This window comes from Symphodus melops, assembly GCF_947650265.1.
Source record: "Symphodus melops genome assembly, chromosome: 2".
Lineage (NCBI taxonomy): Eukaryota > Metazoa > Chordata > Actinopteri > Labriformes > Labridae > Symphodus > Symphodus melops.
The window spans coordinates 7670651-7697055 of record NC_136692.1 but is presented as its reverse complement, the minus strand read 5'-3'; the positions used below and the strand labels follow the sequence as shown (position 1 = coordinate 7697055).

General features: G+C 39.3%; 2 protein-coding genes across 3 annotated transcripts; both read right to left on the bottom strand.

The window, feature by feature from the left end:
- Positions 1–757: 757 nt before the first annotated feature.
- mttp (microsomal triglyceride transfer protein) lies at positions 758–12358 on the bottom strand. 2 transcript variants are annotated; one of them, XM_079334156.1, is made up of 18 exons: positions 12283–12358; positions 10040–10224; positions 9746–9889; positions 7713–7820; positions 7517–7633; positions 7289–7428; positions 7055–7205; positions 6491–6648; positions 6185–6353; positions 5799–5906; positions 5454–5666; positions 5149–5360; positions 4908–5005; positions 4534–4655; positions 4115–4342; positions 3541–3665; positions 1771–1941; positions 758–1680 (listed from the first exon to the last, which is right to left on the bottom strand). In XM_079334156.1, exons 1-18 carry the CDS (start codon positions 12314–12316, stop codon positions 1533–1535), a joined length of 2631 nt encoding a protein of 876 aa, XP_079190282.1. In that variant the 5' UTR covers positions 12317–12358; the 3' UTR covers positions 758–1532. The 2 variants fall into 2 exon arrangements, with proteins under 2 accessions (XP_079190282.1, XP_079190281.1); XM_079334155.1 differs by lacking the exon at positions 12283–12358 and adding an exon at positions 11734–12237.
- A 3227-nt stretch (positions 12359–15585) lies between these two features.
- On the bottom strand, positions 15586–25704 carry LOC306817453 (tetraspanin-5). Its single transcript, XM_079334337.1, has 10 exons — positions 25252–25704; positions 22489–22539; positions 20720–20866; positions 20441–20611; positions 20185–20310; positions 18680–18727; positions 17871–17987; positions 17717–17778; positions 17278–17330; positions 15586–17181 (listed from the first exon to the last, which is right to left on the bottom strand). The coding sequence occupies exons 1-9, from the start codon at positions 25333–25335 to the stop codon at positions 17318–17320; spliced, it is 819 nt and encodes a 272-aa protein (XP_079190463.1). The 5' UTR covers positions 25336–25704; the 3' UTR covers positions 15586–17181; positions 17278–17317.
- Positions 25705–26405: the final 701 nt, after the last annotated feature.

Here is a 26405-nt window from a genome sequence, read left to right as displayed (position 1 = left end):
ATTCAGCTTGTCTCTTCTCTCCTTTCAGGCACTTCCTGCCCTCGTGTTTCCTACCTGTTTATTTGTCAGTAACAATGTTTATTGTTTGTAACAATTTCCCCAGTTTGCATGGTCACAATTTAAGCCCTTACACAGTCCTCTGTAGCTAGCAGGGAGCTCACCAACACTGAACAAAAATTAGAGCCCCTTTTGTAAACGTCTTTAATCAATGAGTAAGGGTGGATGACGTGTGAGGTGACAGCCAAATAGGCTATAGGCCTACTGCTACACGTGCCATAAGGGCAGACGAGAAGTAGAATAAAAGGACTATCTATTCAATCTACATACTGGTTGTTTGTGTTTGTGAGCTGAAGGTGCTATTTGTGTGTGCTACGGTTAGCTACTACAGTTTACAGGTAAGTACTAGCTAGCTGAAGAATGTAGCTGTTTCCATAGTAGGCTAACTGTGAATCCACTGATACTGTTGTGGTGAATGTGCTCATTGTGATTGTCAATGGTTGAGGTGTTTTCACTTTTGTATGCGTTTGACAATTTTATTTGAATATTTTAAAATGAATTAATAAATATAAAACTGTGTGTGTGTGTGTGTGTGTGTGTGTGTGAGTGTTTTGGGGTAATGTCATGCAACCAGCTCTAAATGTCTACAGATTCTAGTTACAAATGGCCGCACTAGCAGAGAAATAAAAAACAATGGCAACATGTCATGGTAAAATACACTGCATTGTTATTAAATCAAAAACCACAAGGCAAACATAAGTGAAAAGTGTTTCCAGTGTACATTTATTTCCATTACAGATCTAACAAAGTAATCCCTTATATGGAAACACAAGTTCAGAGAAGTTCAGACATCTTAACCTAGCCCCCCTCTTTCAGACATACTGTGATTACAGGCCTGTACAAAAAAAAAAAATTCAAGTGTTGATTTATTAATTTTTCGAGATTCAATTTTCACTTCAAATCGGGCTGAAAAATAAAGACAGATTATTAAAAAAGGAATACATTGGTTTTACCCTGCATAATAAGTAATAAGTTATTTCAAGTGTGAGCACAGTGATGCAGTGACATACAAATAATACATTTCTCCTTCTTAGTGACACATATAATTATAAAACAAAGGAATTGTGACTGTAAGGAGCGTTTTCATTCATTGGGACACATTAATCCACTGTCTCCCTTGGAAATTTGCATCTTTACTGTAACCGTATTTGCAATACTACAGTATGGATGAGTGTTACCCATCAAGTGAAACACACCACACCCTGTATGAGCCCATCATAAATACATTTTAAAGGAAACCCCATAAAAAGACTATGTAAAAATTCCTGATTTCAAACAAATGGTCCAATTATAATGTCTTAAATACTCACAGGAATGTAAACATTGTGTTTTTCTTTTTGAAAAAAAGGTTAACCACTTTCTCTCTTATGGTTTTCACTGCATGAGCCATCCCTGAATGCACTAGATCCTCTTAGTGGTACTACTCTGCTCAGTGGAATGACAGGTTTGCTCCTGGGTAGTCCATGATCACTCCTTTACCAGCTGGAGTCAAAAACCTTCTTGCACATGTTTGAGTTCTCCTGGTGAAGAGGGAATTCAGAACCCGGGACAAGCTGCTTCTTGCTCTTGCGTGACACAATGCTCTTCCCTGATGACAAGCTCTCATACTTGCTCAGGTATTCACTGAAAACAGAACATCAAAAAACAATGAGACTTCATTCCCCACTATTATCTTATTACCAGACTGTAATCTGAAGGATGGCCTTGCAGTACCTGACAGGGAACGTTGTTTTGTCCATCTGCATGCAAACCAGGAAGGGATATTCAGAAAACTGGACAGTGGTGATGAAGTCCAGCGATGCCTCTGTTTCAAAGCTGACCTCCACACCGGCTCTCATAAAGTCCATGTCCACTGTAACGTTGCCAGTAACCACTAATGCGCCCCTGAAGACAAAAGCAAGTAAAACGAATATTTTAAATCAGTAGTGTTTTTCCATTTACGATTAGTGACTTCTATTTATTGCTCATATCAAAATGGCATTATGTACGCCAATATCCAAAAATGTGTATTTATTTACTGATTCTTTGATCCTTACCCTTCAACAAACCAGTCGTGTTACATGCATTTGATTATCCCTTTTTCTGAGGTGAACACACAGCTTTTAGCCAATGAAAATCCATGTTTTGTTAGTCTTTCATGTCTATTGTCCCAATGTGGGGTTTTTTCTGACTAAGAATTTGAGCTACACAGTGTTTATCAGTGCCTATAAAGCATTTTTAGACAGAGAAACATAACTTTTTTTATGTTTCAAACCGAAGTTGGTGCCAGCCACTTTAAAAATCCAACATCTTTCATTTTGCCTGCAGAAACATGGCTTGGCAAACATGCCAGCGTGGTTTGTTCTGCTTCTATAGATAGCCTGCCAGTCTATTATCAGAGTGGAAGAGGTACAACTATGCTGATCCATTCACCTGCCTCTGCCATTCCCCCTCCACACATGGATCACATCGCCCTGTAGTCTAACAGTGATTAGGAAGGGGAAAATAAAACTACAAATTTGAAATATTTTTCATCTCTGTTTAAACTGTATATATTCCAGTTTGCCATGATGCTGTTCCAAAAAAAATTGAAATAACAGTACAGCATCAATTGTAGAGGTCCTGATTAAATGCAACACAGAAATAACATTTTTTTGAGGCAACGTGGGAATATAAACTGCACAGAAAAATGTCTGCCTAATTATTGAGTAATTTTAAGGCACTTCGGAACTGTTTGTTGTAGGGCTTACAACTTCATTTAAGTCTTAATCCCAACACATTTACTTTGCTATGATGGTTAAAAAAATGTTGTTATGCAATGTATCAAGGTCAGAAAAGATATGAGCCAAGTTGATGAGCTGTGTTCATTTCAGTGTCCAGTTTTGCAGTAGCCCTGACCCGTTACCCTGAAAACACACTGAATTTAAATGTACCAAAGATCTGTGGCCTTGCTCATCTAAAGCCTGTTTCATCACCAGATGCCACGAGTCCGCCAACACATGCATGAGGATGATGTGCTCCATTTTCAGCCGCTACTGTTGTGTATTGACTGTCATGTTTTTAAAATAGAGAACCAGACAGAACTGACGTCATATCCACACAAACCTACAAATGAGACAGGCGTAAAGCACAATACTGAAGTGGGTCCAACATACTGGTGGAACAAATGAATCAGACAACACTTATAGACCATCTAAAGATCACATGAATGTAACATCAGAGGGAGCTATTTGCAGTGTGGTGACATCGCTTCGAAACTTCTAAAACCCCTTCTTCGCTATCACAGTGACCTTTGCCCTGTCGGTTTGTTACGTCATACTGTACATAAAGTACATACAGTACAAGTATACACTGAGCTAATTGAACCTTTCATGGTTTGCGCTCAAGGCTGTGACCTATATTCATGTACATATGATGTTACATCAAAGATTTGCTATGGCCACAATCTGGCTATGTACCAATAACATCTGTGGGGGCTGTTTAATTACTGTCTCTCCCATGTACCTGTTGTTGACGCTGGTCTTGGACTCCCTGTACCACAGACTGATCTCCATGCCACCAGAGATATCAATGGCCAACCCTCCTTGGAACTCTGCACTTGCCTTTAGCCCAGACTGCAGCTGGATCACCTGGTGGAAACAAAACAAAAAAGATATGGTTGAGAAATGAAAGACTTGGTTTTGCTTGACCCTCTGATTAATGAGCTACATTTTATTCTATTTCTTTATTTCTAAGCACAAGTGTCTAAATACTTCAGCTACAGCTATAGACAAATGATACGTCACGTCCTTGTATCAGTTGTACATCTTTAAACCATGTTCACACTTGCTTCCTTTCAGGTCACACATAATGTAAAATACAACATTTAGGCTACCATGTTTTATAACACTAATGTGTGTCTCTAGCCTGTTTAAGTGCAAACCCCTTAATTACGAGAAAAGTTGATCATCTCTTCCTTTTCTTGGCTCCAATTTTCAGAAATTGTGTGCTCAAACAGGCTGTTTGGAGTTTTACCCTCATGACATCACAAAGATCTGTTATCTTAGGTGTTAAGCTGTACGGAGTAGACGCTGCTTACCTCCGAGTGATCAGTCAGCAGGATGAGACCCTTCACTACATTCATGGGTTCCCCCGTCATGGAGAACATTTTGGACATGAGGTCACTGTAACCTTTGAAGAAAGTGACCGGTCGAAGCTGGACGTCAAAAAGTAGAGCAGACATCCCAGCGAATGATTCCAAGTCTTCCTCTCCCTCATCAGGCGTGGCAGCAATCAGGGACTCCAGACCCTGAGCCTCAATGGCAACCTGGGAGAAAGGAGGAATCCTTAAGTCATTACTTTTAATAACTAATGGTGAGGCATATATCACATTTGAAGACAATTTGTGTTTTTAAACTGAATCAAACAACTTCAAAGCTTGAAATAAAGTTTATGTTTAGTACACATTACTTAGTTATTTCACTTTTATTTTGTGCGTGTTGCTTTTTTTTTTTTAACCTGCAATCCATGTAGCATCGCTCCTTTACTAGCACCATAAATATTCATGTTGCTTCTCCTCAGGATCCCAGAGCCTGAGTACAGGATGTCCAAACTGTATGTAGAGGTCACATCAGCAGATTCTGTAGGGAAGAGTTTCAAACCACTCAATCAGCATGCATCTAACTTGTAATGTAATTCATTTACAATAAATGCTTTAATGGTGATGATACATCGATGACGCACAATGATGGCTTTAAAGTCCAGCCGAAATGTGACAAACTACCTAAAATTAATGCTTTTTTTTTTCTTTCTTTTTTCCATTTTAAAATCTAAATCTGAAAAATATGTTGCATGATTTTACTGAAGATATGAGATGAGGGTTGATTACTTACGTGCCATGAATCCAGAGTATGCAGACGATGATCCAACCTTTGAAAAGCGGTCGTAATTATGGGAAATCATATCCTTCATAGCTTGTGTTATAACTTTGCTGAAAAAGGAAAACAGAAATTGAAATTACAAAGATGATAAAAATATGTATTGCCAACATCTTCACATATTTTTTTCTGCTACGTGAAGTTCTTTATGAACAAAAAGATGTCTTGTCTTTTGGTCTGTCATCTGATAACACACCTTGCGGGCAGCTGGAAACGGAGGATGTCCTGGATCTTGGACAGCATGTATTTGTTCATTTCATGAGGCAGGTTTCCGATAGACAATAGGAGATTCTTGACCTCGATGTATGAAGGGTTGCTGCTGAGGATGACATCAGCAGCTGCAGCTCTCACATTTTTCTCATAGATCCGTCGGTTCTGGTGGTAAACCCTGTTCACTGTCTTTTTAACCTACAAAAGACATGAATATTGGTTTCACTTGTGCACTACTTCTCTACACAAACAGTCAGTTCAGGTGATGTGATCGTGTACACCACAGTTTACCTCTTCGGTCATGAGGTCTGAGTTGTATCTCTCGAGGGCAGTGAGGGCGATGGTGCTGTAAGCTCCAATCTCTGACTCAGCATATTTGGTGAAGATGGGAATGGCCTCAGGAAGCATGGAGTTCTTCAGAGCCAGAAGATACATCTGAACTTCAGACTCCACCTGGGTGCTCTCAGGACCAACTAAAATCAGCTCCTTCACTTGCTCCACCGTCTGAAAGGTAGTGTCATCAGTCAGCTCTTTCACAGAGCATTATGCTTTACTCTAAAGTGGCCACTACGTTTTTGTGCAACTTCACAGTCATTTTCTTTCTTTGATTCATTTAGCATCTTGTTGAAAGCTCACCGGTAAGTTGCAGCCTCCTTTCTGACACAGCTTATGGACCAGGGCTCCCATAATGATTATCACTGACTCTTTGATGTCAGTGCTGCCAATCTTTCCTTTGGAAATGTCCTAAAATAAACATAACTCTGTTACCATTCAGTGATTGCATGTAATTAAAATATCATACAACTTTGTTTAGGAGACTTATATTTAGGAGTTAAGTTTCTGAATAATAAGACGTATTTCAAATCTTTAATTTAAGGCAGAAATCTATATATTAATTAATGTGCAATTTAACCGATTCAGGATAAAGGCTATGCTTTGCTCGTTAAAAATCATACACCATGTCTTGGGACCATTTTGGTTACATTTCACCAATTCTAGTTTTTTAACGAGATGACACTTACCAGCAGAGCACGGAGCATCCTCTCATTGGGATGCGAAGCAAAGCCACATGCGTAGAGAAACCTCTCCTGCAGAACCAAACCTTTGGCATCGGTGAAGTTAAGGAACTGAAGCATGGCATCTAGAGATGCAACAGTCTGTGAGGAGGTCACTGCATCCACCACCTGAGGTCTGATACCGACCGGAAGAAAGAAACACCCACCGATGGTCGGTTAACCTTGTTGTACACCGGCATTCTCTCAAGTTCAGACATATTTAAAGACACTGGCGAGTGATGGAGTCAGAGGGTAAATGAGGAGCCTGCTTACAGAGATGTCTTGCTGGCACTCTTCAGCACTTGGAGGATCTCGTCCTTGGACGCCTTCCTAATGCTTTGGATGAGAGCCAGGAAGCTGCGAGGAGCCGTGGCTCTGGACAGGCTCGCCGGCTCCAGCTGCTTCTGTTGAGCCTGCCAATGTTCAAAAAGCTAAGAGGAAGAACACAGGGGAGAGGGGATTAGAGGACATATCATTTTCAGTTAACATTGCGAGCATACAAATATACAGTATCAATTCAGCAATAACATAGTTATTTCGGGCTCTTCTTAAAATATTGACACATACAACTTAGACCTTTACACTCTGAACACAACCAGTAGGCCCTCAAATATGACTTGTGACTGAATATAGACAGTGTTGGAGGATTATTATGCACCTGCAGTGGAAATATTTGTTTTGTGTTTTTTAATACAAACACACTTCCAAACCTCCTGGTTAAACATTTACATACTGTACTGCAATCAACCAAAAGCTGGACCAACACCACCATCCATAGAGCTTGGCTGGAGTGTGTTTGTGTATAACATGTTATCTTAAAGGTGTACAGGTACTCACTGATGGGCAGCCCTTGCACTGTGATTTGACCTTTTCAGCAATGATGCCAACAGCTGCCAGTTTGGGGTCGATTGACTTCACAACACCAGACACGTCTTTTCCTGCAGCCTCCAGCGGTCCACCCTCAACGCCTACCAATGTCAGGGTTTGCCTGTGAAGTGAGACATAAACAGTTTAAAGTGTGTCTATACTTCCACATGGAGGCACACATGAAGTGTTAGTTGAAGCCTTTACCGGGACATGACTTTGGCTGCTGCAGATCTGCGAGAGTTCACAGCTAGTGAATGTGTTTCTTCAGCGGAGGCTGAGCGGATGAAACCATCTTGAAGAGTGAATGTTGTAACAGAGCTGGATTTCCGATTCACACCCAAGACCTGAAAACAGAAACCGGTTTAGGTGTGTTTAATTGGCGCTGTAAAGTTCAGATTTCACTCGTGTTAGTCTGTCTGAACGTGGACATACCTGGCTGTGTGTGGTGAATCCTGTCTCTGCGGTCTTGCATGTCTCCAGGATCTTGGTTCTCGTCACTTGACCTTTGACTGCCCTGTACTCGACTGTGCACCTTCCTGACACGTCATTCTGATCCAAACACATTCACATCAGCAACGTGTTTTGAAATACTTCAGGAATTTTTTCAGAGTATTATCAAAAGATTTACCTCGATAACCTTCCCAGTGTTGAGCTGTACTTGCATTAAGCTGGCCAGCCCTCTTTTAAGGTTCTTGATGGTTGCAGGTTCAGACCAGTAGCTATAAAATGCTTTAGTCTGAAACAGATTTGTAACAAGAAAAAAACAAAAAAAACATGTCAAAATGAATCCCATACTCTTGTACCTGGAATAAGGCAGATCTGGGAGCTCGAGTAGAATACTGCCTTTAATACCTCGTCCCTTTTTTGACAGATTTCTATCCGACCTGACTGAGGTCAGGCCAATCACAAACGTTTATCCAATATGAGGCGGGTCTAAGCACCATTGAGGCATGTGTGTAAACAGCCACGGTGGCTGTCATTGGCTTAGAATTGTATGTATTATTATTTACAAACCCTTTTCATGACAAACAAACATGTTATGTTTCACTGGAATCAATATAAGTAGTTTGTCAGTCTTAGCTGTTTAACCACGCAGCCTACTGACACGCTCTAATTTGGTGCACCATCCAGAGGCTTTTACTTTGCACCTGTTAGTGATGAACTGAGCGTTTACAGTTGTATCCACACTTGTATGATGCTGTCAGGCCAATGCTGTGCAGTAATACATACCAACGCAGCAGATAAAACTGATTGCAAGGCAAGCGGAGCACAGCGTCGTACGTGCTGCCGCTCACAAAGCCCTTCAGTGTTTCCACTTTCCATGACACACAAACATGTGTGCTCGCTTGCTGATGACATCACACACTATTTTCATTATATATGCTTTGAAGTGCAGATCAAGAACAAACCAGAATACTTTGGTATTAGCACTTTAAAAAAAAAATGTAAGTGTGTCTTTCTCAACCTGGCTAAATGATGTCACCTTTTAAAATATCCAGAGTACACATTAGTACACTGCACCGACCAGCATAACAGATGAGTCAGTCTTGAGTTTACATATGTTTATGTTATCATATTAAATTATGGAAATTAGGTCACATCATATGGGGAAACACCATGTCACTGTGCACCAAACAGTTTTCCTAATGGGATTGTAATTTGGCTCAACAGTCTCTGTCTTGCCCCTGAGTGCAGAAAACAGCCTATTACGTCATCTTACTGTGTCTTCAACCCCTTGTTATTTATTTAGGCGCTCAGCCATAATAGCAGATACAACCACCATAAATAGACTATCCAGAGCTACTTTTGGTATTAGTAGGAGTCACTCATCTGTCCTGTTTCACCATCCAAAGGCTCCTTTTCCAACTTTGAACCCTGCACTAAATCATTTATTAATCATGCTTCTTTTTTTCAGGTGATGTACACGAGATAAAGTTACTTTTGAATTATAACCATTAACTACTGCAGTCCTTACCTAATTTGAAGACCAAAACCGCTGTTAAAGCAACAAGTTACATCTCTTTATAAAACATGTCAGAGCATTTACAGCATTACTGGATCAACAAATGATCCAAAACAAAAGAAATGGTGCTAAGGTCTTTACTCCTACTAGCAGTAGCCATCACCCCTGTATAGATACAAATCAGTGCCATATTCGCCTTCTTTTGAAATGAAATATACAATAAACAACTTGATATTATGTGGGTGGCGATCATACATTACTGATGATATAATAAGATTGATAAGATAATATAAGATTGGCTTTAAGTCAAACATCTCCCAGGCAGTAAGCAGAAAACATGACTGTTATCTTTAACATGAGTCCTCATTGTTTGACCCTCTGAACCTGGTGACCTTTGTACACGAACATATTTGACGGTATTTCCGCTGCCAGCATCATCAGTCCTCCACTATGAAGGTTAGCCAACTAATCCTTTGAAGACAACAGGGACGGCTAGTAGCACACAACTGACTTTCTAACAATACTTATGTAAGACTCTCTCATGAGCACAAGATAACACATTGGCCTAAATCTACAGATAGGGTTGTTGTCACTTATTAGGAGCCCTCTCTCCTCATAATTCCTCTTTACTACCAATGATCTGAACATATTTCACTGCACAATAAAAGTTTTAAAAGTGTCAGTGCTTAAGTTCCTACCTTTCCATTTCTTAGATGCACCAAGAAAGGTTTGGTCAGAGCTGCTAGATTGGTCTTCCCCAAAACACTTTCTGTTGTGGATCCATGGAGGACGTTCTTCTTCTGTGATCTACGCGACGCAGGCTCGAACCTCACATTTGAGATCTAAGGAAGAGACGACACGTTATGTAAGCAAAAAGCATGCACTTCTTGTGGCTACAAGTGTTTCATTCATTGTCAACAAAACACTAAAGAACAGAAAGCGCAAAAACATTTATCATGAGAAATATAGTATAGATCATTTCGCTGACGTACCGCCAGTTGAATGAGTTGGTCATCGTCGCTGCTGGGATCTCTCCACACTAGGTTGACATCCACATCGCTTGAGATTCTGTAGCCGGCGCTTCCCTTGTTTGATCCCCTGGCTCTCTCCACCAGCACCTCGGTGGTGTAGCTGAATTTGTACAGCTGGTTGTTGTTCAGTCGGGGTCCAGCAGCACCTGAGAAAACACAAGACACAGCTGGTTAGCAAACAAGAGCGGAGCAAGTGATGTGACTGTTACCATACTGCAGAGTGAATATTCTGTCCATCTGTTCCTCGATAATATGCCTTTATTTTCCACTGATTACACCACAGCCTTAATTATAAGTGTTTGCCTTTTAAATATCTGCTAATATAAACCTGAAACATGATACCGTCATCCATCCCAGTGAATATTTACTTGTCCTAATGTTAGTCAGTGTTAAACTGAGATTTGAGTTTTAAGAGTCAGCCGTGTTGTCCTAAGGAACAAGTGATGAGAAAACCGGCATGTCTTCAAAGACAAAGTGGACATTTGGTTTGCTTCTGAATTTTTAATTTATTTGTGTTTAGGAGCAAACTTTCAAAATCTCAGATGTCAAAGCTTGTGATAAGCAAATGGCTGCACAACACAGAATACCTTTAAACTCAGTGCACATTTTTAAATACCTTGGAATCAGTGATAACATCAGTGTGATTATGGAGCACAAACAAGCAGACATGGAAATTTAAATTTAGACCATTTTTAAGTGGTGGTGAGTTAAAAAGGTCTTATCATTAGTAATCTACCAAAGACATTGAAAAACACGGGAGATCAGACACACTGTTGTACTTGACTACGACAAGACAAGCATTTTCATATTTCCATTTTCATGAGTGACATTCAAAATCTAAGTTTTCATGGGACAAATGGACCTATTTTCAGGATTTTTGGACGAGTCAAACCAGAGTCTGTTAAGCCAGGAGTTGACAACCTCTGGTCAGATGGCCTCAGAATTCCAACAGTTCAAGTATTGATTTACTTGTTCCCCCAAAGAAGAACATATTGTTAATATGCAAAGCTTTCTTTTCTTTCATTTTCTGTTTTGTGTTGTCTACAGAAAAAACAGACTGAGGATAGTCTGTGGATAGTGTTAAGGTGATTCAATCACCTTTTAACAAGGTTGCTTATGAGTTAAAGAAGATACAAATCTCTGCTCTGCTCTATTTGTGACAAGCTAAGCTCTGTTAGATATGACAGTAGGCCATAAGGGAGGACAGACTGACGTGTCAGTATTTGATTTCATCACCGGTCAAACACCAGTGTTCAACAAATGTAACGGTTCTGCTCCTGATCACTTTAGCTTTTTGAGATTCATGGAGCTTACCAGAGACATAAACAATACAATAAGGTATTTATGTCTAACACTATCAATCTATGTGAAGTTATACCATTGACAATGAATTGGACCCTGACATTGTGGACTTTGTAGCATCAACTAGCATGATTTACTACCATTTTCATTCATTAGTTAGTCCCTGGGGCAAAATAAAAGAGGCCTTTCACTTTCAATATCATTACAAGTTATCTAACTTGAAAAGGTAGCTATGTTCGTTGTATTCTGAAATACATTGACTTTGAATTTATTACACTATCTGCAATTTGAAAATGTTTACTAAAACAAATATGCCCCTTCATCATACTATCAACAGTCCCCCACTAACTCACCTTTGACAGAGACGGATGAGGCCACACAAAGCAGCAACACAAGCAGAGTGAACATTGTGCGTCCTCTCTCTCTGCAGCCAGAAGAACCGACACAGAAACAAGAGTCAGGTGCCGAAGAGGCTCTGAAGGCCAAAAAGAAAGGTAAAGCAGGACCGAGCTTCTCCTATGATGTTTATCGAAAGGGAGGGCAGACTCCAAACTCCACGCTCAAGTACTAAGTACGAGATAACTCGTCAATCATTAACCGGAAGAGCACTGATTTGACAGCAACTACGAGGCTTAGTATAATGAGAGAGACGCGACCAGGCTTCACCTTTATACAGGTGACAGCGCGTGCGTCTGCGCGCGACCATGACATTGATTGATCAATGAAATGGGATTGTGTGATTGATTCGTTTGATCAAAACACAAGTGAGACTCGTCAGTTTGAGTTTAGGAAGGCTGCATCATGCCCCGACTAATCATTGAAGAAAGATGAAAAATGTAGCCTAATGAAATTAACCTATCTAACCTATCGAATTTAGAATTTAAATAGCGTTTGAAATTTACCGAGAGGCGGCGAAGAGACGTCCTCATGAGGCATCTTTCACCTAGTTTCATTTTGGGGATGAATAGTTGCTTCTTTGTCGGTGTGTCTTGGGTGGTTGTTGGAGGAAATGGGCAGTCTGTAGTCAATCCAGCCCTCGAGCTCAAGTTACAGACTCTCAGGGGAGTCATCAAGTCTGGCACATTTTGTTTAAAGCAAATAGGATACTTTGTCGATAGGAAAACCCTGATAAATCTTACTTTCGATTTAAGCAAATGTAGCCTATGCCTTTGGCTATTGGGTTTGGCATACTGGTGATTTTTTTCTTTTTAAGTTCATAGGCTCTATTAATTAGTGTTTGTAGTGCAACTTTCCCAACCTTAGTCTGTATGATCACTTTACCTACTTAAAGATATCTACACACTGTTTGGATGGGTAAGGGGGGGGGGGGGGGGACTGTCAGGGGTACTTTAACTCTCTTATGTTAAACCTACCATCCTAAAGAAGTGTTCCTTTACATCAGCAACAGTGCCTATAGCCTGCATTGTTTGTTTTTACATTAAACCCATCCTTTGTTTAGATCACTTCAGTTTTGGCCGTCCTCTGGGTCATGAGTGGGGTCATGAAGGAGATACAAAATGAAAGCAGAAGTGCCATAGGGCTTGTAATGTGATGCACTAATTACAGCTACAATCCAGGTAAACTGGTCCTTTATCGCCAAAAGGCTATCAGTGTAGGTGTAGAGTAAGAAACTCTTGGCGACAAATTATTAAAATAAGCACAGCACTATTATAGATGAAGCACAAGTAGTGTAATAGAACAATATAAACCCAGCTACATAACCTACATCTCAAATAAAGGTAAGTAAGTTCAATTAAGACTCTCAGGGGATCAAGTTTTGGATGTATTGAAGGATCGCCTACATAACTTTGTGAATAGCTCCCACAACAATGTTAGACTGTAAGAGGGAGAAAACGTTCCTTCATCTATTCTCACTTTGTCAATTCAATTAAAAAAGAAAAAAAAAATTGTCCTCCAGGCAATTCAAAGACACACAGAGCAGTAAATGAATGACAGTGCAAGTATGCTAAAATGTAACCAAAGATAAAGTGTCATACATGTTTCACAAAATATTAAATTCAACAGCATATAATAAGTTCATAAGAAAATTTCAAATGTTATAACTAATTTAAAAGTAATTTCAACGAGGTGCAAAGTAAACCCAAAGAATCAAAGGTGCATTTTCTCAATATGCTACATTGAGAGTGGCAGTGTGATATTGTAGTTGATCTTTATTCACTGGCATGTTGGTGCGAACTTAACTTTTACAAGAAAAACATATTGTTTGTAAGATGTTGCTGCCAAATATTCAAGTTCTAAAGAACACACATTAAACTGTGAACAGCAGTACTATGAGTAGGCCTACATGTATGTGCTACCTCTTAAACATGGAGGTCAGTTTCTGATTGTCAAACAGCATCCAAACTGTGTCTTCTTAGATTGTTTATATCTGCATTTAGAGGTTATGATACCTCCTCTTCAGCACACAGACATCTTCTCAGCTCTAATCACATGATGATCGCCTTTCTTTCCTGAAACTAGACAACATCTCCATCAGTTGGGAAGCTGCTCTGTCAGGAGATAAAAGCTTCAGCCAACAGTCAGGAGCCGCTGCTCTGCTTCCCGCTGGACTTTTTCACAGATGATTATTAAAAAAAAAAATCTGAGAAATTTGAGATTAGGTTATCCTTACTACTTTAAATTACAGTAACTCTGAAAAAACCCCATCTATACAGGGAATCTGTTAAAAAATACTTATTTAATAGAAAGTAAACATAAATACTATAAGACACATCTGTCCTGCTATTTAAATAGCCAGAGGAGGGATGCTGAGTTGACAGTTTCACACAAATGGAAAAACAGGAAACACTCTAATAATCCATATTACACATCAGTTATTAAAAACACATGTATCCAGTAAATGGAAGCAGTTTGAAGTGAAAAGTGATTGCATCAGTAGAAACAGATTTGTCGTTGTCCTCTGGCCGGAAGTAACACTGGCATCTGGCCAAAGGTCACATCATAGGTCTGCAATCAATCCCCGATAAACACAGCAAACACATCCTCTTATCTCAGAGGGGTATGTTAAACAACATGATGTGAATGTGAGTGTAGCACACTGATCTTTGTTGTTCTTGCTGTGGAGCTAGTTTGTTTGAAAGAAAATCTAGTGGGGGGGTTTTGTTATCTTTGACATGGGCATACTCACTCCATCTCAGTCTAATCAACAATGACCATCAGGAAACTAAAACAATCTGAGACAACACAGGAAAAAAGACATTCCTTTATTTACCAACTTTTTTTGTTTTACAATCTAAAAAGTGGATGCAAATTCTTTGTGGACATTTCACTGATCATTCCTTGTGAATTGATGTGTTGTCTTATTAGTTCTGGCACGATTTATGTGACAGTTTTCTATGTAGCACCACAGATGATATGTGTGTCCATCTAGAGATTTTACAGACATGACAACTGGACACAAAACACATGTTTTTATTTTGTGTGTGTTTTATGCATTGGTTTGAAAGACTGCTTCTGGCCATCTGGACCAGAGATGTGGTAGTGTGCATTCACTTTTTGCTTTGAACAGCCCAACTCATAATGCATTAGATGATTTTGTGATAGACAACAAAATCTCAGAGAAAATAAATCCCATCATTTGTGTCCTGCACTTCAGTTAAAAAAAAAAAAATTGCCTAATTTTTCTTCTGGGGTAACAGATACCGAAAACGGCAAATTATGTTACGATATAGGAACATATGTAAAATAAAAACATATTAATTGAAGATGTGTCTTTATTTAATATATCAAATACCAGAACATATAAATGTTAGAATAAAGTACATTAACTTGTGAAGATAACCTGAAGTACAGAGCTGTTTTGTTGCCAACGACAGGGCATTTCCCTGCAGGGGCTTCACTGAGTATGGGTGTTTCTCTCCTGTAACACTAGATGTCGCTGTTGAGTAAAGGCGTCACAAACTCATCTGCAGTGACGTCAAGAGATTACCTTCTCAATAACTGCTTCACTGAAGAGCATTTTGGCAGTGAGGTAAAGGTCAGTTTACACGTTTAGGAACAAAATAACATTTGTAGTAACAGCAATTTAAAAGGATTTAATTTTCTTTTTGCAAATTAGATGTAATAACCACACATCACTTACTCTGAGAATGAGTCAGGAGTTTTTTAAGTTTATCTAATTAAATCAAAGTCAGCTAACTGACTCTCGGAAGTCATGGCTTTTATACAGCATAAACAAACAAAGGTTTACAAAGAAAAACATTTATTCATATATATATATTTACAACTTGTCACAATTCAGTTATTTACAAGGATCAGGGGTACACAAAAAAAACATAAAGTAATGATCAGGGGTACGAATATGGCACTGAGTGGTAAGACAAAGTGTAATCAGTCAAAAACAATCATATGAAGCTTAAAGTGGAATGATGAGGATGTTCACTTCAGTCAAATGCTGCTGCAGAGCCTTTGACTTTAACTGCAACATGTATGCAAATAACCTGCTGCAGGTTCACACTGCATTTACATTTAACGGCTTCTTGTACTTTCATGCAGGTCTATTAAAGGTTATAAAGTAAATATGATGCGTTTAGGTCATGTCACGAAAAGAAAGATCTATAAGATGTGTCTCATAAAGTATGCTATAAAAATGATGCTGGTAAGAGAGCCTGAGTGCTCTGCTTTCAAGTAATGCGTGTACATGTGTTTATGAAGGCTATAAATCCTTTCTCTGTTCAGTTTAGTGCCACCAAGCAGTCCCAGCATGCCATTCTTCTACCTTCTATCTTCATTTTTCCAGTGAAAACTTACAGATCAGAAAACACATCCATCAAAAGTATGCCATCGATTTGGAGCATTTTCTCATTGAAACACTAAAGAATACTTCAAAAACAGAAGAAAAATTATGAGCACCGACATGAAGAAAAAGTCATGTGCAAGTGACAGTACAACACTGAAATGTCCTGGAGCACATTTTCTATTAATCTGCTTTTTGACAAACGATCTGCTGCTATGGAGCATCATAGCGTTTGTTTGTTTTTTTTTCATAGGAAAAGTGCCCCCTCTAGTGGCCGCTGTGAGACTAACATAACAGTCTGTCATGACTGATACTGAGAGGCTGCAATGAGCTTCATCAGTCTTAATGAAGATTAAAGTGCTTAAGGCTGCCCCTCTGGTTTACTTCACTTTATCTGGACTTTGTCTTTTTTAAATGTCACTCCCAAGAACTGCGTCCCAAAAAAGCTTACAACACCCACCGTTTATGATACTACACGATATCACAGATGGAAAAAAAATCTAAAGTAAACTCCTGTAGCTTTTCGTAGATTCAAAATCAACATTCAACAAAGTGCTAACCAGCCGATTCCCTCTAACCTAGAGACTTTTTTTTTTTTTTTATAAATGTTTTGAAATACTCAACATTAATGAAATACGTTTAGGAGAGCCAATGTCCTACCAGTAGACAAAAGGCATGCAGTGCATTTCAAGCGTCACTCTTATCTTTGTACACGACCCTTACATGCAGTGTTCAAAACTGCAGCTGTGAGACATATAAAATCAAAGCCCCATTTCTAACAAAAGCACTTCGTCTGATAAAGATTAATCTTCGATAAATCGTCCCATCTTCAAGTCAGACGCCCCTCTTTTAGGTTTTTACAGTGTTTGTTTAATGTGTACTGTACGGGAGCTACATTACATTTCAGAGGTAGTGCTTTTGTCCGAAATAGGTCCACAAATCACTCTAAAAATAACTCTAAATTTACTATTTACATATGAGACTCTGTGCATGGACACTTGATTCATTTGTTTCCCTTCATTGCGGGTGTCCAAACTGTGGAGTCCTACGAGAGGGGAAAAGAAGAATCAATAGAATTAATGGATATACATATACGTATTTATAAGCTTCAACATGAGCGATGACTTGTAATCTTTCTTACCTGATACATCCTTCTTGCCTTTGGAGATTCTGTCATGGTTTTAGGTAAATAAGCTGGACCGGGACAGAAAAAGATTTTAAAACTGATGCAGCATTACCAAAAGACATTGTAAATTGCATCCATTTTACAATGAAGTAATTGTGACTTCTGAGTGTTGCTGTCAATGCTGCGGACATTAATGTTTAGATCAAAGGTCTGGGATCTCTTCCATCTGTTTCACTCTGGCAACAAAACATATTCCAGCCAAGGTAAAACTAGTTCATCTATTGAAAACGTATGACAAGAATGTGTCCCTGTTTAGACTTGTGTCCTGAAAGTTTAATGCCCTGTGTTGACAGTTTCTCTTTGTGCTGAGCATGTGAAACTAAGACTGGTGACAAACAATAAGCACAAGTTCCAAGTCAAATGTTGCTCAACTGAAGACATTGTTGTCACTTACCAACTCTCTCTCACTGCTTCAATGTCGCTCACCAGGTTCTGTGCTAAACAGATGCCAAAAATCTAAAACAGGAAACACAACATGTAACACACATACGTCACGCTTGGAAGAGATAAAAAAAAAAACCAGACTAAAACTTTTTCACGTTTCTCACCTGTAGCAATGCAATCCCAATAAAGATGCCTGCCACCACCGTCAGGTTGTCTTGAAGCCACTTTTCAAACTGAGGAACGCAGCCTTTGATATAGATGAAGGTCCGCTGCTCAGAGTCCTGTCATAACATATTCAAGTCAACACAAACTTTTATAATGGCCTTACCATGTTGACCAGATGAAATGTTCTGGCTTTTACTTCCTTCTTCTTTTTCAAAGTTGGAGATCTCACGGTAATTGGATTCAATCCTTTGTGGATTTACTTAAGACCACAACATTGTGTTTTTTAATGGCAGCATATGATTCTCTTTTACATCCTGCGGCCTCCATATAAACCCTTCATAATAAGATCCTTCTGAGTTCATGTTGCCTGCTTGTAAACACACACTCGGGACACAGTTTTTCTGCTCTGACTCTTGTTAAAACTGGTTTACTCTGGCTTTTCCTCACAATTTTAGGTCAAAGAAACAAACACAGCCTTTTCCTTACATTATGCTACCCTGGAGTAAGGCCAAAGCTAACGATGGGGGAGGGGGTTCAATTCCTGCTGCATTTCTGCAGCATGAGTAATACCAAACAGCCCAAAGTGCTGATGAGGAGCCAGCTGCTGTATTTTGGAGACTGTGAAGTTGGGAAACACTGAAAGAGGAATATTGTACTCAGGGTGGAGTACCTCATGACATCATGCAGCCAAATGAACCTGCCAGAGGCTAAAAAGGGAAACGCAATGTCTGCTCCTCATACTGTTTAACACTTCCAGATGAGAATCTCAATCTCCTTTTGTTGGTGTACATTTCTGTGAGCCGCTTACCGTTTTCGCACGGATGTCGTAGCCACACTGAGTGTTGATGACATCCTCCTGCAAAGAGAAACTAATTGGTTTACAGTTGTTCACAGTTTTCAAAAAGGTACATTCTTGTGAAATATATACTCTCCCTGTGAGATCATCAAGTACATCTGATTATAATTATGAAGACATTGAAATATTCTTGGAGGATGTAATAAAGTATATTGCTTGTTTCTTAACTTTATTTTCATTTTTGCTGAAAATGAAAAAGTTAATCCACACAAGTACAAAGAGCTGCTGTCCAGAACATTATTGGAGTGTGTTTGGCCTCCAGATGTTGACCGGAATGAACCCAGTGAACTTAAACCTGTTAAAACAGACCTGCACTGAAGGCAGTCCAGACTTAAGTCATTCAAATGTGGGATTAAGACCGGACTTGATCTTGAATGCTTTTGGATTTGACTTGCATCAGGGTTAGACCTCAAATCGCAGAGTCTCTGTCAAAAACACTATAACCCCAACTTTCCACACCTTTAAAAGATCATTACCATCAACAAGATAAAAACCTGATTTATCCTTCACCTCTTCGCCACAAAGATTATAACAGATACATTCACATTTTCCTTCCTTCGAGTCAAGTCAGCTGAGAACTATATACCACAAATCATAATGAAATGTCCCCTTTTGAAGGATGAACTTTTCTTGTTTTACCTTGTTTTCTTTTTTATCTTAGTTAAGACCCGGTAAGTCTTTGTGCCACTGTGAATCTGAGGATCTCGTTATTGGATTTTTTTAGTTTAAATGTATTTTAACTCTTTTTTTTTTTAATGGGATTTGATGATAGTATAAGTCAATTCTAGCCATATTATCTACATCTTACGTTACTTTCAGTCCACAGCGAGACTTAACATTTCTGTATTGAACTCTTTTTTTAACAGTTCTATTTCTGTCCTCTGAGAACATCATGTGCTCTTTAACTCCTTTATAATCTAACAATCTTTTTTTTTTTAATGTAAAATGTTGCTCTTAAAGAGGATGACCTTGGTATAACAGATGTCCTGAGGTCAGCAGATAAAATAAAACAATCTTGTGCAACTTTCCTGACAGTAAAGCCTTTCTGCTTTTTGCTGAAGCAGAGCTCTGTCACTGCTCTGCACAGAGAGCAGCAGTGAGAGCATTTTTCTGGCCGAGGTCAAGATTGCTCCTCCCAGCTGCTCGCAGACTTTTGCAGTGCTGGCAGAGTCAGAGAGGACTAAACACTGCAGCCTGGACGTCCTGTTGGAAGTCAGCCATGACAGTCGACTGCCTGAGGCGGCCTTCTGGAGGACACAGATAACCACGCTATCTGTCACAGAGAAAAACCTGCACAATTTCCGCTCCCCCAAACCAGCTCTTAAAGGTTTCAGCATGTTAGAGAAGGACCTACTCAATCTGTACTCACATTAAAACGCCCATATTACTCACAGGCTTGTTTTGTTTGACCATAAATTGCAAAGTCAGAGGAGTGGGGAGATTTTGGGAGGACATACCGCTGGATCTTTGGTGCAGCAGGAAAAGGGAACTCCACATTTCTCGCGACTCGGATTTGTATCTGTGCAGTTGAAGTAGATGTTCAAATTCCAGTCGTCAGCTCCAAAAGCTCCACAGCACTCCCACTACAAGGTCAAACCGACATGAAACATCTGAGATTTATATAAACAATGTCTCACAGAAATAAAGAGCTACGCAAAAGCTGCAGGAAAAGCAACACTGGGGTGAAGTCAGGACAGTAAACACTGTGCTCACGTATTCCTGAGTGAAGTCTATCAGATTCTGTAGATCGATGTCATCTCTGTAGGCCCGAATGTTGTTGTTAATAAAAAAGTTGAGCTGGTCCTTTATCCAATCTTTGAAGACAAACGCCAGGACTCCTGCTGTCAGCTCCAGGAAGAAGATGATACCCAGGAACACGGAGAACTGAAAGCCCAACACATTCACATCTTATTGATTCAACAAATATCATCCTGAGACAGAGTGAAGTTAAAGATCATCTAGAAGCTGTTATTGTTTAATGAAGAAACATACAAATTTGAGCAGGAAAGAGTTTTCTCGCAGCGCTCCGATGCATCCAGCGAATCCAAGGATGAACATCACACCACCGACCACCAAGAAGAGCCAGACGGGATCAAACCCACCCAGGTCTGTGATGGACGAGATGTTGGAGAGTACACCCTGAAAACAGACAGCGGGGTTACAGGCTTAAAGGTGTTCCAGTGCAAAAGAAATCGTTTCAAATCCAGTTGGTGGATCCACTTTATCCGGCGCTCTAATCAAAGCAGGTGAAACCACTCAGCCTTATGGATGTGAATGTGATTAGCAAGTTTTCAAGCTACTCTTCTTCCTTTCAAAGCCTAATTTAGAATAAAGTGCAGGGCTAAAAGAAGGAGACATTCTTTACTGACTAGTTTGATGATTGTTTAAAGGAAATGTCTGACATTGATATCCAGTTTATATTTGTATTAATTAATGTATAGAGTCAGATAAGAAGACTGACACTACTGTGTTGCTGTATGTCTGCCAATTAAATATGAAGCTGGAGTCAAGACCCAGTTAGCTTATCTTAAATCTAAGGAGAGCCTTAAACTCTCAAAAGGGAACAAAACTGTCCAGCTAGTAACTACAGATCCTCAGTTTTTAACATGTTACAACCTGACTTTTTAATGCGAAAAGATAAAACAATAACAAAGACATGTAGGTTACGAGAGATTACTTGAGTCATGGCTAGTTAACTGACAAAATTTCTCACTAGGAAAACCCCCAGGTCATAAATCCCTATAAACAACAGCAAACTATTGTTTGACACTTCCCCTGAGTGTGAACACGTTAAATATTGAGATTTAGAGGAGCTAACGGGATAGTTTCAAAGAGAGGGGGCTAGCTATCTGTTTCACCTTCTTGTGCCAAGCTAAGCTAATGCTCTCCTGGTTCTAGCATTTACATGAAGATTTGACTTGAGAGGCTGAGACCCTTTAATGTAATCTCTTTAATATCTCTAGATTATCAGCCTATTTCCCAAAATATGTCCATAACGATCATTTGATTTGTTCGGCAATTTAAAAACAGTAACTCTGCACTTTCTCTGTTTGTTATCATGTAAACTGAAACAAACTGGGTTGAGGACTACAGGTCAAAAAGAGACAAAGAAACTCTAATTCTGGGCTTAAGGAAATTATAACTGACAAGTATTGCTACCTTCTAATACTTCATTGACTAAACAATGGCTGAAGTAACACACACAGTAATTACTCAGTTCAGGAAAAATATACATCTTTGACATGCTGGCAGATTTTAGAATAAAGCCAAAATCATTTTTAAGATTTGCGAAACCTGATCAGGTTATTCAGTGAAAGTGAAGACCGAGGATGCTCCCCCCCCTCCCCCAAATGGCTGAAACCTTCTTAACGGGGCCCATCTGACAGCTTCTGTGTCGTGCATTATTGCTGTGAAAATAATAATGGACTCTGGTTGGAGAGGACCCTAATGAATGTTTGCCTAGGGCCCCAACAGACCCTAGAAGCGCTCCTGGTGAAGACACCTCACCAAGCTCTCTGCCCCCCTTTTACACCCCTGGTCCATAATACACAATGAATGAATCTGTGAAATGCATCAGATTTGTCTGTGCTGTCCATTGTTCAGAAGGCGTCCCACCGGAAAGCATGACATTCCTTTCTGATTCAGTAAAGCCACATGCAGCAACAGGACCTTAACACAAACGATCCGCTCACTATTTCAACGTCTCCATATGCAAAAAGAATCACATAATAAAACTGTTTCATATTCAATAAGAAGCTCACCTTCTCGCTCCATGCCCACAGCCCAATGCCGAGAAACGCAACTCCAAGGAACTAACAAAGAGGGAAAAGAGGAAAAAGGGTTATTTCTCTGTGAATGCAACATGTAGTCATCCCACAGAAGCGCAGAGAAGAACCACACTGAGATTTTCCTGGCAGACGTCCATTTCTAAATATCTCTGATCTCAGTCTGCACGATCAGCGAGATAATCCCACATTAGAAGGCATCTTGTAACAGCTTGTACACACGTTTTCAACAGCAGTGTAAAGGTTGAAAACAACACAAGAATAGTTTAAAAACTGAGTAACCAAGAAAATCACAGCCTCTTTTCAACGGGCTGCTATTGAGTGCTAAGATTGGATTTGGTTTTCATAATCATTTAAATCTTTTTTCAATATGATCAGATGTGCAGTGACTTTGAGATTTCACTTTAGCCACACTAAGGAGGATTTTCTCATTTGTTTTCTCATTGTAATAGGTGTTTAAGCAGCCACAGAGACTGGGATCAAATTCGACTGAAGCTCTTTGACACGTATGTAATACGTAAAACATTTTATAGTGAAGTTTTGTTTTCTGAAATAGTAGGATGAGAGTAAAGATTTACACAACGACTCTTCCTTATAACTGAGGTAGAGCACTGGATGCATTTTAGAGGCTCCATCTGCCCTGAGGTTGTCAAAACAAGATCTCACTGCAATCCTGGTAAAACACTTGGTGGGAAGCCCAAACGTTTATCGGTAAGAACAAGTGTGTGGACCTATTCTGATTCTGAATATTATCAATTGAAGCAATTCAAATCGATGTTACATTTTGACATGACTGTATAACTTTTTTCATGTGTGGGTCCTTGGGGCCTCAAGGAATAGCGATGAAAACCTCTGGTCTAGAATTTCTTTTAGTTTTTGTATTTATAGGATATAGTCTGAATTTCATAATGTAGTACTACTAATCTTGTTTTACATTCAATGTAATTATTTCCTCATCTTCATAAAAAAAAAGTGTCAAATCAAATGAATACGATTCAAGAATAAAACACATCTACAGCCTCCTATATCCTACAGCCAGTGATGCTATGATAAAAAGATATGATGGTTTTAAAGAACTATTTTTAGACCTCTTGCCTGTTTACAGACTGATCCTGCTTTAGGATTTTCTCCTCTTCATAAATATAAAACACTCTGCAGATTAAGAGGCCAGAGGAGCAGATGCTCCTGACACAGTTCACTTCCTCTCTTCATATAGAGACGTCGACGGGATCACAGGGTCACTGACAGCCTGGTTGACTGAGAGCCTCAGCGAGGCCTGACAGGTGACCCTCGTCTTCATCACTCTGAGCTCCATATTTATGTGCTCCTCTTGTTTTAAGACGGCGGGCGAAAGGATACCATGAGAGCGTCAAAATCTGTAAAACATATTTTAATGTGACTGGACCTATAATAAAGCTGATTGTTTCCACAGATCAGATATTGCATAGGAATGGATGTGAGCTACGAAAGTCAAAAAAAGCTGAATGTGATGTAGCTGTCGCAGTCAGTCCTGGAACTGTTTATAAACTGACAGGCTGTCCAAACGTACCAATACTAAAATAGTTACAAACAACATTGATCATTATAACAGCTGTGTTTTTTACAACGAGCAGTCAAAATGTCTGCTGTGAAAAAGGTGGGAAGTGAAAGATCAGGATAGCTGTTCAGTCAAGTTGAATTCTTAAGAGATTTATGGAAAATAATAATAATGATGATGATGATGATGATGATGATGACAATACAAAATAACGATCATTTCAGGAGCTGAATCCACTGCATTATAGTCTAAGTTTAACAGTATTAGCTAAATATTTTATCCAATAACATGAACTAAGATAGCCTTGATAAAGCTGTAGGCCTAATGTTTTATATTTCCGCTTTGGCAATAGATCTATAAAGTTCACTGTCAAAATTCATCGTTTTGTCAGTTAAAAAAAAAATAAAAATGAATTTCATCTATGATAGTCAAGTAATTACTATGATAATTTTTCCCCAAAATCTGAAAGCTCTACTATTCAGCTTTTAAGAATGTAAGAATGGTCTGCTCTGATTTTTCATTTATGATGACAAAATCTATTCAAGGGTTCTTGACCTGGGCATACAAATACTTTTTCGTTATTGTTATTTGAACGACTAATTGAGGAAAGAAAGACAGCTTTAATCTATGAACAGATGACCTAAATTAACCATGCCTTAACCTTTCTTCTTCTCCTCCACAAGAAATACTAATAGCACCAACCAATCTTAAACTGGTAACTGGAGGCGAGAAGGACACCCAGAAGTCCTGTCTGGTGTCACTGGTGATGACTCCAGATAACAAAAGGAGAGATAGGCTATGTTTGTTTTTCCTCGTGACAACAATCGGTGCAGGAGGATGATGGATGATAATGACTCCTCTGATTATCACAGTGTCCTCAGACATGTCTGACACTGACAATCAAATGTTTCTGTATGGTATATCATCATGTAAACAAAGTGCTCCCACTCTCACTGATGCTGTGCACGCAACAACAAAAGCGTGCAGCTGATAGGTGACAGTGAGAACAAGTGCACAGCAGCACAGTGAGCTCACGGGGATGAAATCATCGTGTCTCCCGAGGAAAAACCAACAGGAAGGACAATGTAAAGGAAACAGCCCTCGCTGAACTAGAAAAGCAGAGGTGATGTTGATGGGGAACAAAAACATGTTATGTCAGAGCATTCATCGGAGGCCTGGATATCTGCAAACAGAGGACTTACCCAGAATATGATGTTGAACCCGAAAATGAAATACTTGATGCAGCAGCTGACTTCATGAGCCTTGAAATGCTTTCCTGACATCATCTTTGAGGTTTCTGTTCAGACGCAGAGAGAAGGAATCACATCTACGCTCCTCTTCTGGTTGACAGCCCAGTTGTCGGTGCTGGAAACACCTTCTTTTCTTTCTTTTTTTTTTATGTCCAGGCTCCTTAAACGTTGTATCTGTTAGTTGGATTCACCGTCTCATTGTAAACATGGTCGTGTGTTAATGGTGACAGACGAGTCCGCACTGAAGCGCAAAGTCTGCCACTGTCTGTCCAAATATCCAATTATCCCTGGAGAGATTCTCCAAACGCGCAAGAATGAAATAGATCCACACAAGTCAACCAGATTATAACCGATGGTCCGCTATCTATCTGACCCATTATCTCGACATGGCTGTAGTTTGACTGACGTGAGTGGGAACCAATGAAGCTTCTTAGTGGTCAAAAGAGGCGGGACTTCCTCCAGGAGTGGGTGTCACTGCCCTTATATGACCATGAAATGCATTTAATACAATGATATTTAATCACTTAAAGACTAATTTGTTCATCACTATGCAATTAATTTGGTTTATACTAGGAAATATAACCCCATCAGATATATTAGGCTCCGGAGACCCAAGTCATATAATATTCAATTGAGCAAACTATGGAATAAATTAATATGAATACACAAAAAATCTAAGCAAAACAGGTGACATAAATTAATTTAAAGTATCAATTAATGTTTAGTATTAGACTGATTTGTCATGCTTCCTGATTGCAAAGTAACATGGTGTGTTTCTTTCTTGTATTTTTGCACAATTACTTTTTTAAAACTGTAGTTCATTTCATACATTTCAAAATCATTGTCTGTCAATCAGGACTCATTTGAAAGGGAATATGTGTAAGTATAAACTTGACTTGTGATATTTAACTAAAACGTAACATTTTTTTCTTTAATTCTCACAGAAACCTTTCACCTCCGTGAAGTAAACTTAAAACACAACAACTCAAAGCACGTACTGTATGTTTTTTTGTTGTTGTGCCCTGGAAGGTAAATGTGGAATCCAGTGCACCCTGGTGGCCAAAAGTGCGAACTACATCCCTTAGAGTCTCAGTTAAGACAAAGAC

Bases quoted from the DNA above. Each gene is read 5' to 3' on its own strand.
- mttp (XM_079334155.1), bottom strand. From the start codon at position 11,788: ATGTTCACTCTGCTTGTGTTGCTGCTTTGTGTGGCCTCATCCGTCTCT. The intron at 3,666-4,114 runs GTAAGCAGCGTC...TGTTTCCACCAG, and splicing joins TGCTGACTGATCACTCGGAG to GTGATCCAGCTGCAGTCTGG. The intron at 1,942-3,540 runs GTACATGGGAGA...TTTTGTCTTCAG, and splicing joins AAGACCAGCGTCAACAACAG to GGGCGCATTAGTGGTTACTG.
- LOC306817453 (XM_079334337.1), bottom strand. From the start codon at position 25,335: ATGATGTCAGGAAAGCATTTCAAGGCTCATGAAGTCAGCTGCTGCATC. The intron at 22,540-25,251 runs GTAAGTCCTCTG...CCTCTTTGTTAG, and splicing joins GGTTCAACATCATATTCTGG to TTCCTTGGAGTTGCGTTTCT. The intron at 17,779-17,870 runs GTGAGAAACGTG...TTCCTGTTTTAG, and splicing joins TTGGGATTGCATTGCTACAG to ATTTTTGGCATCTGTTTAGC.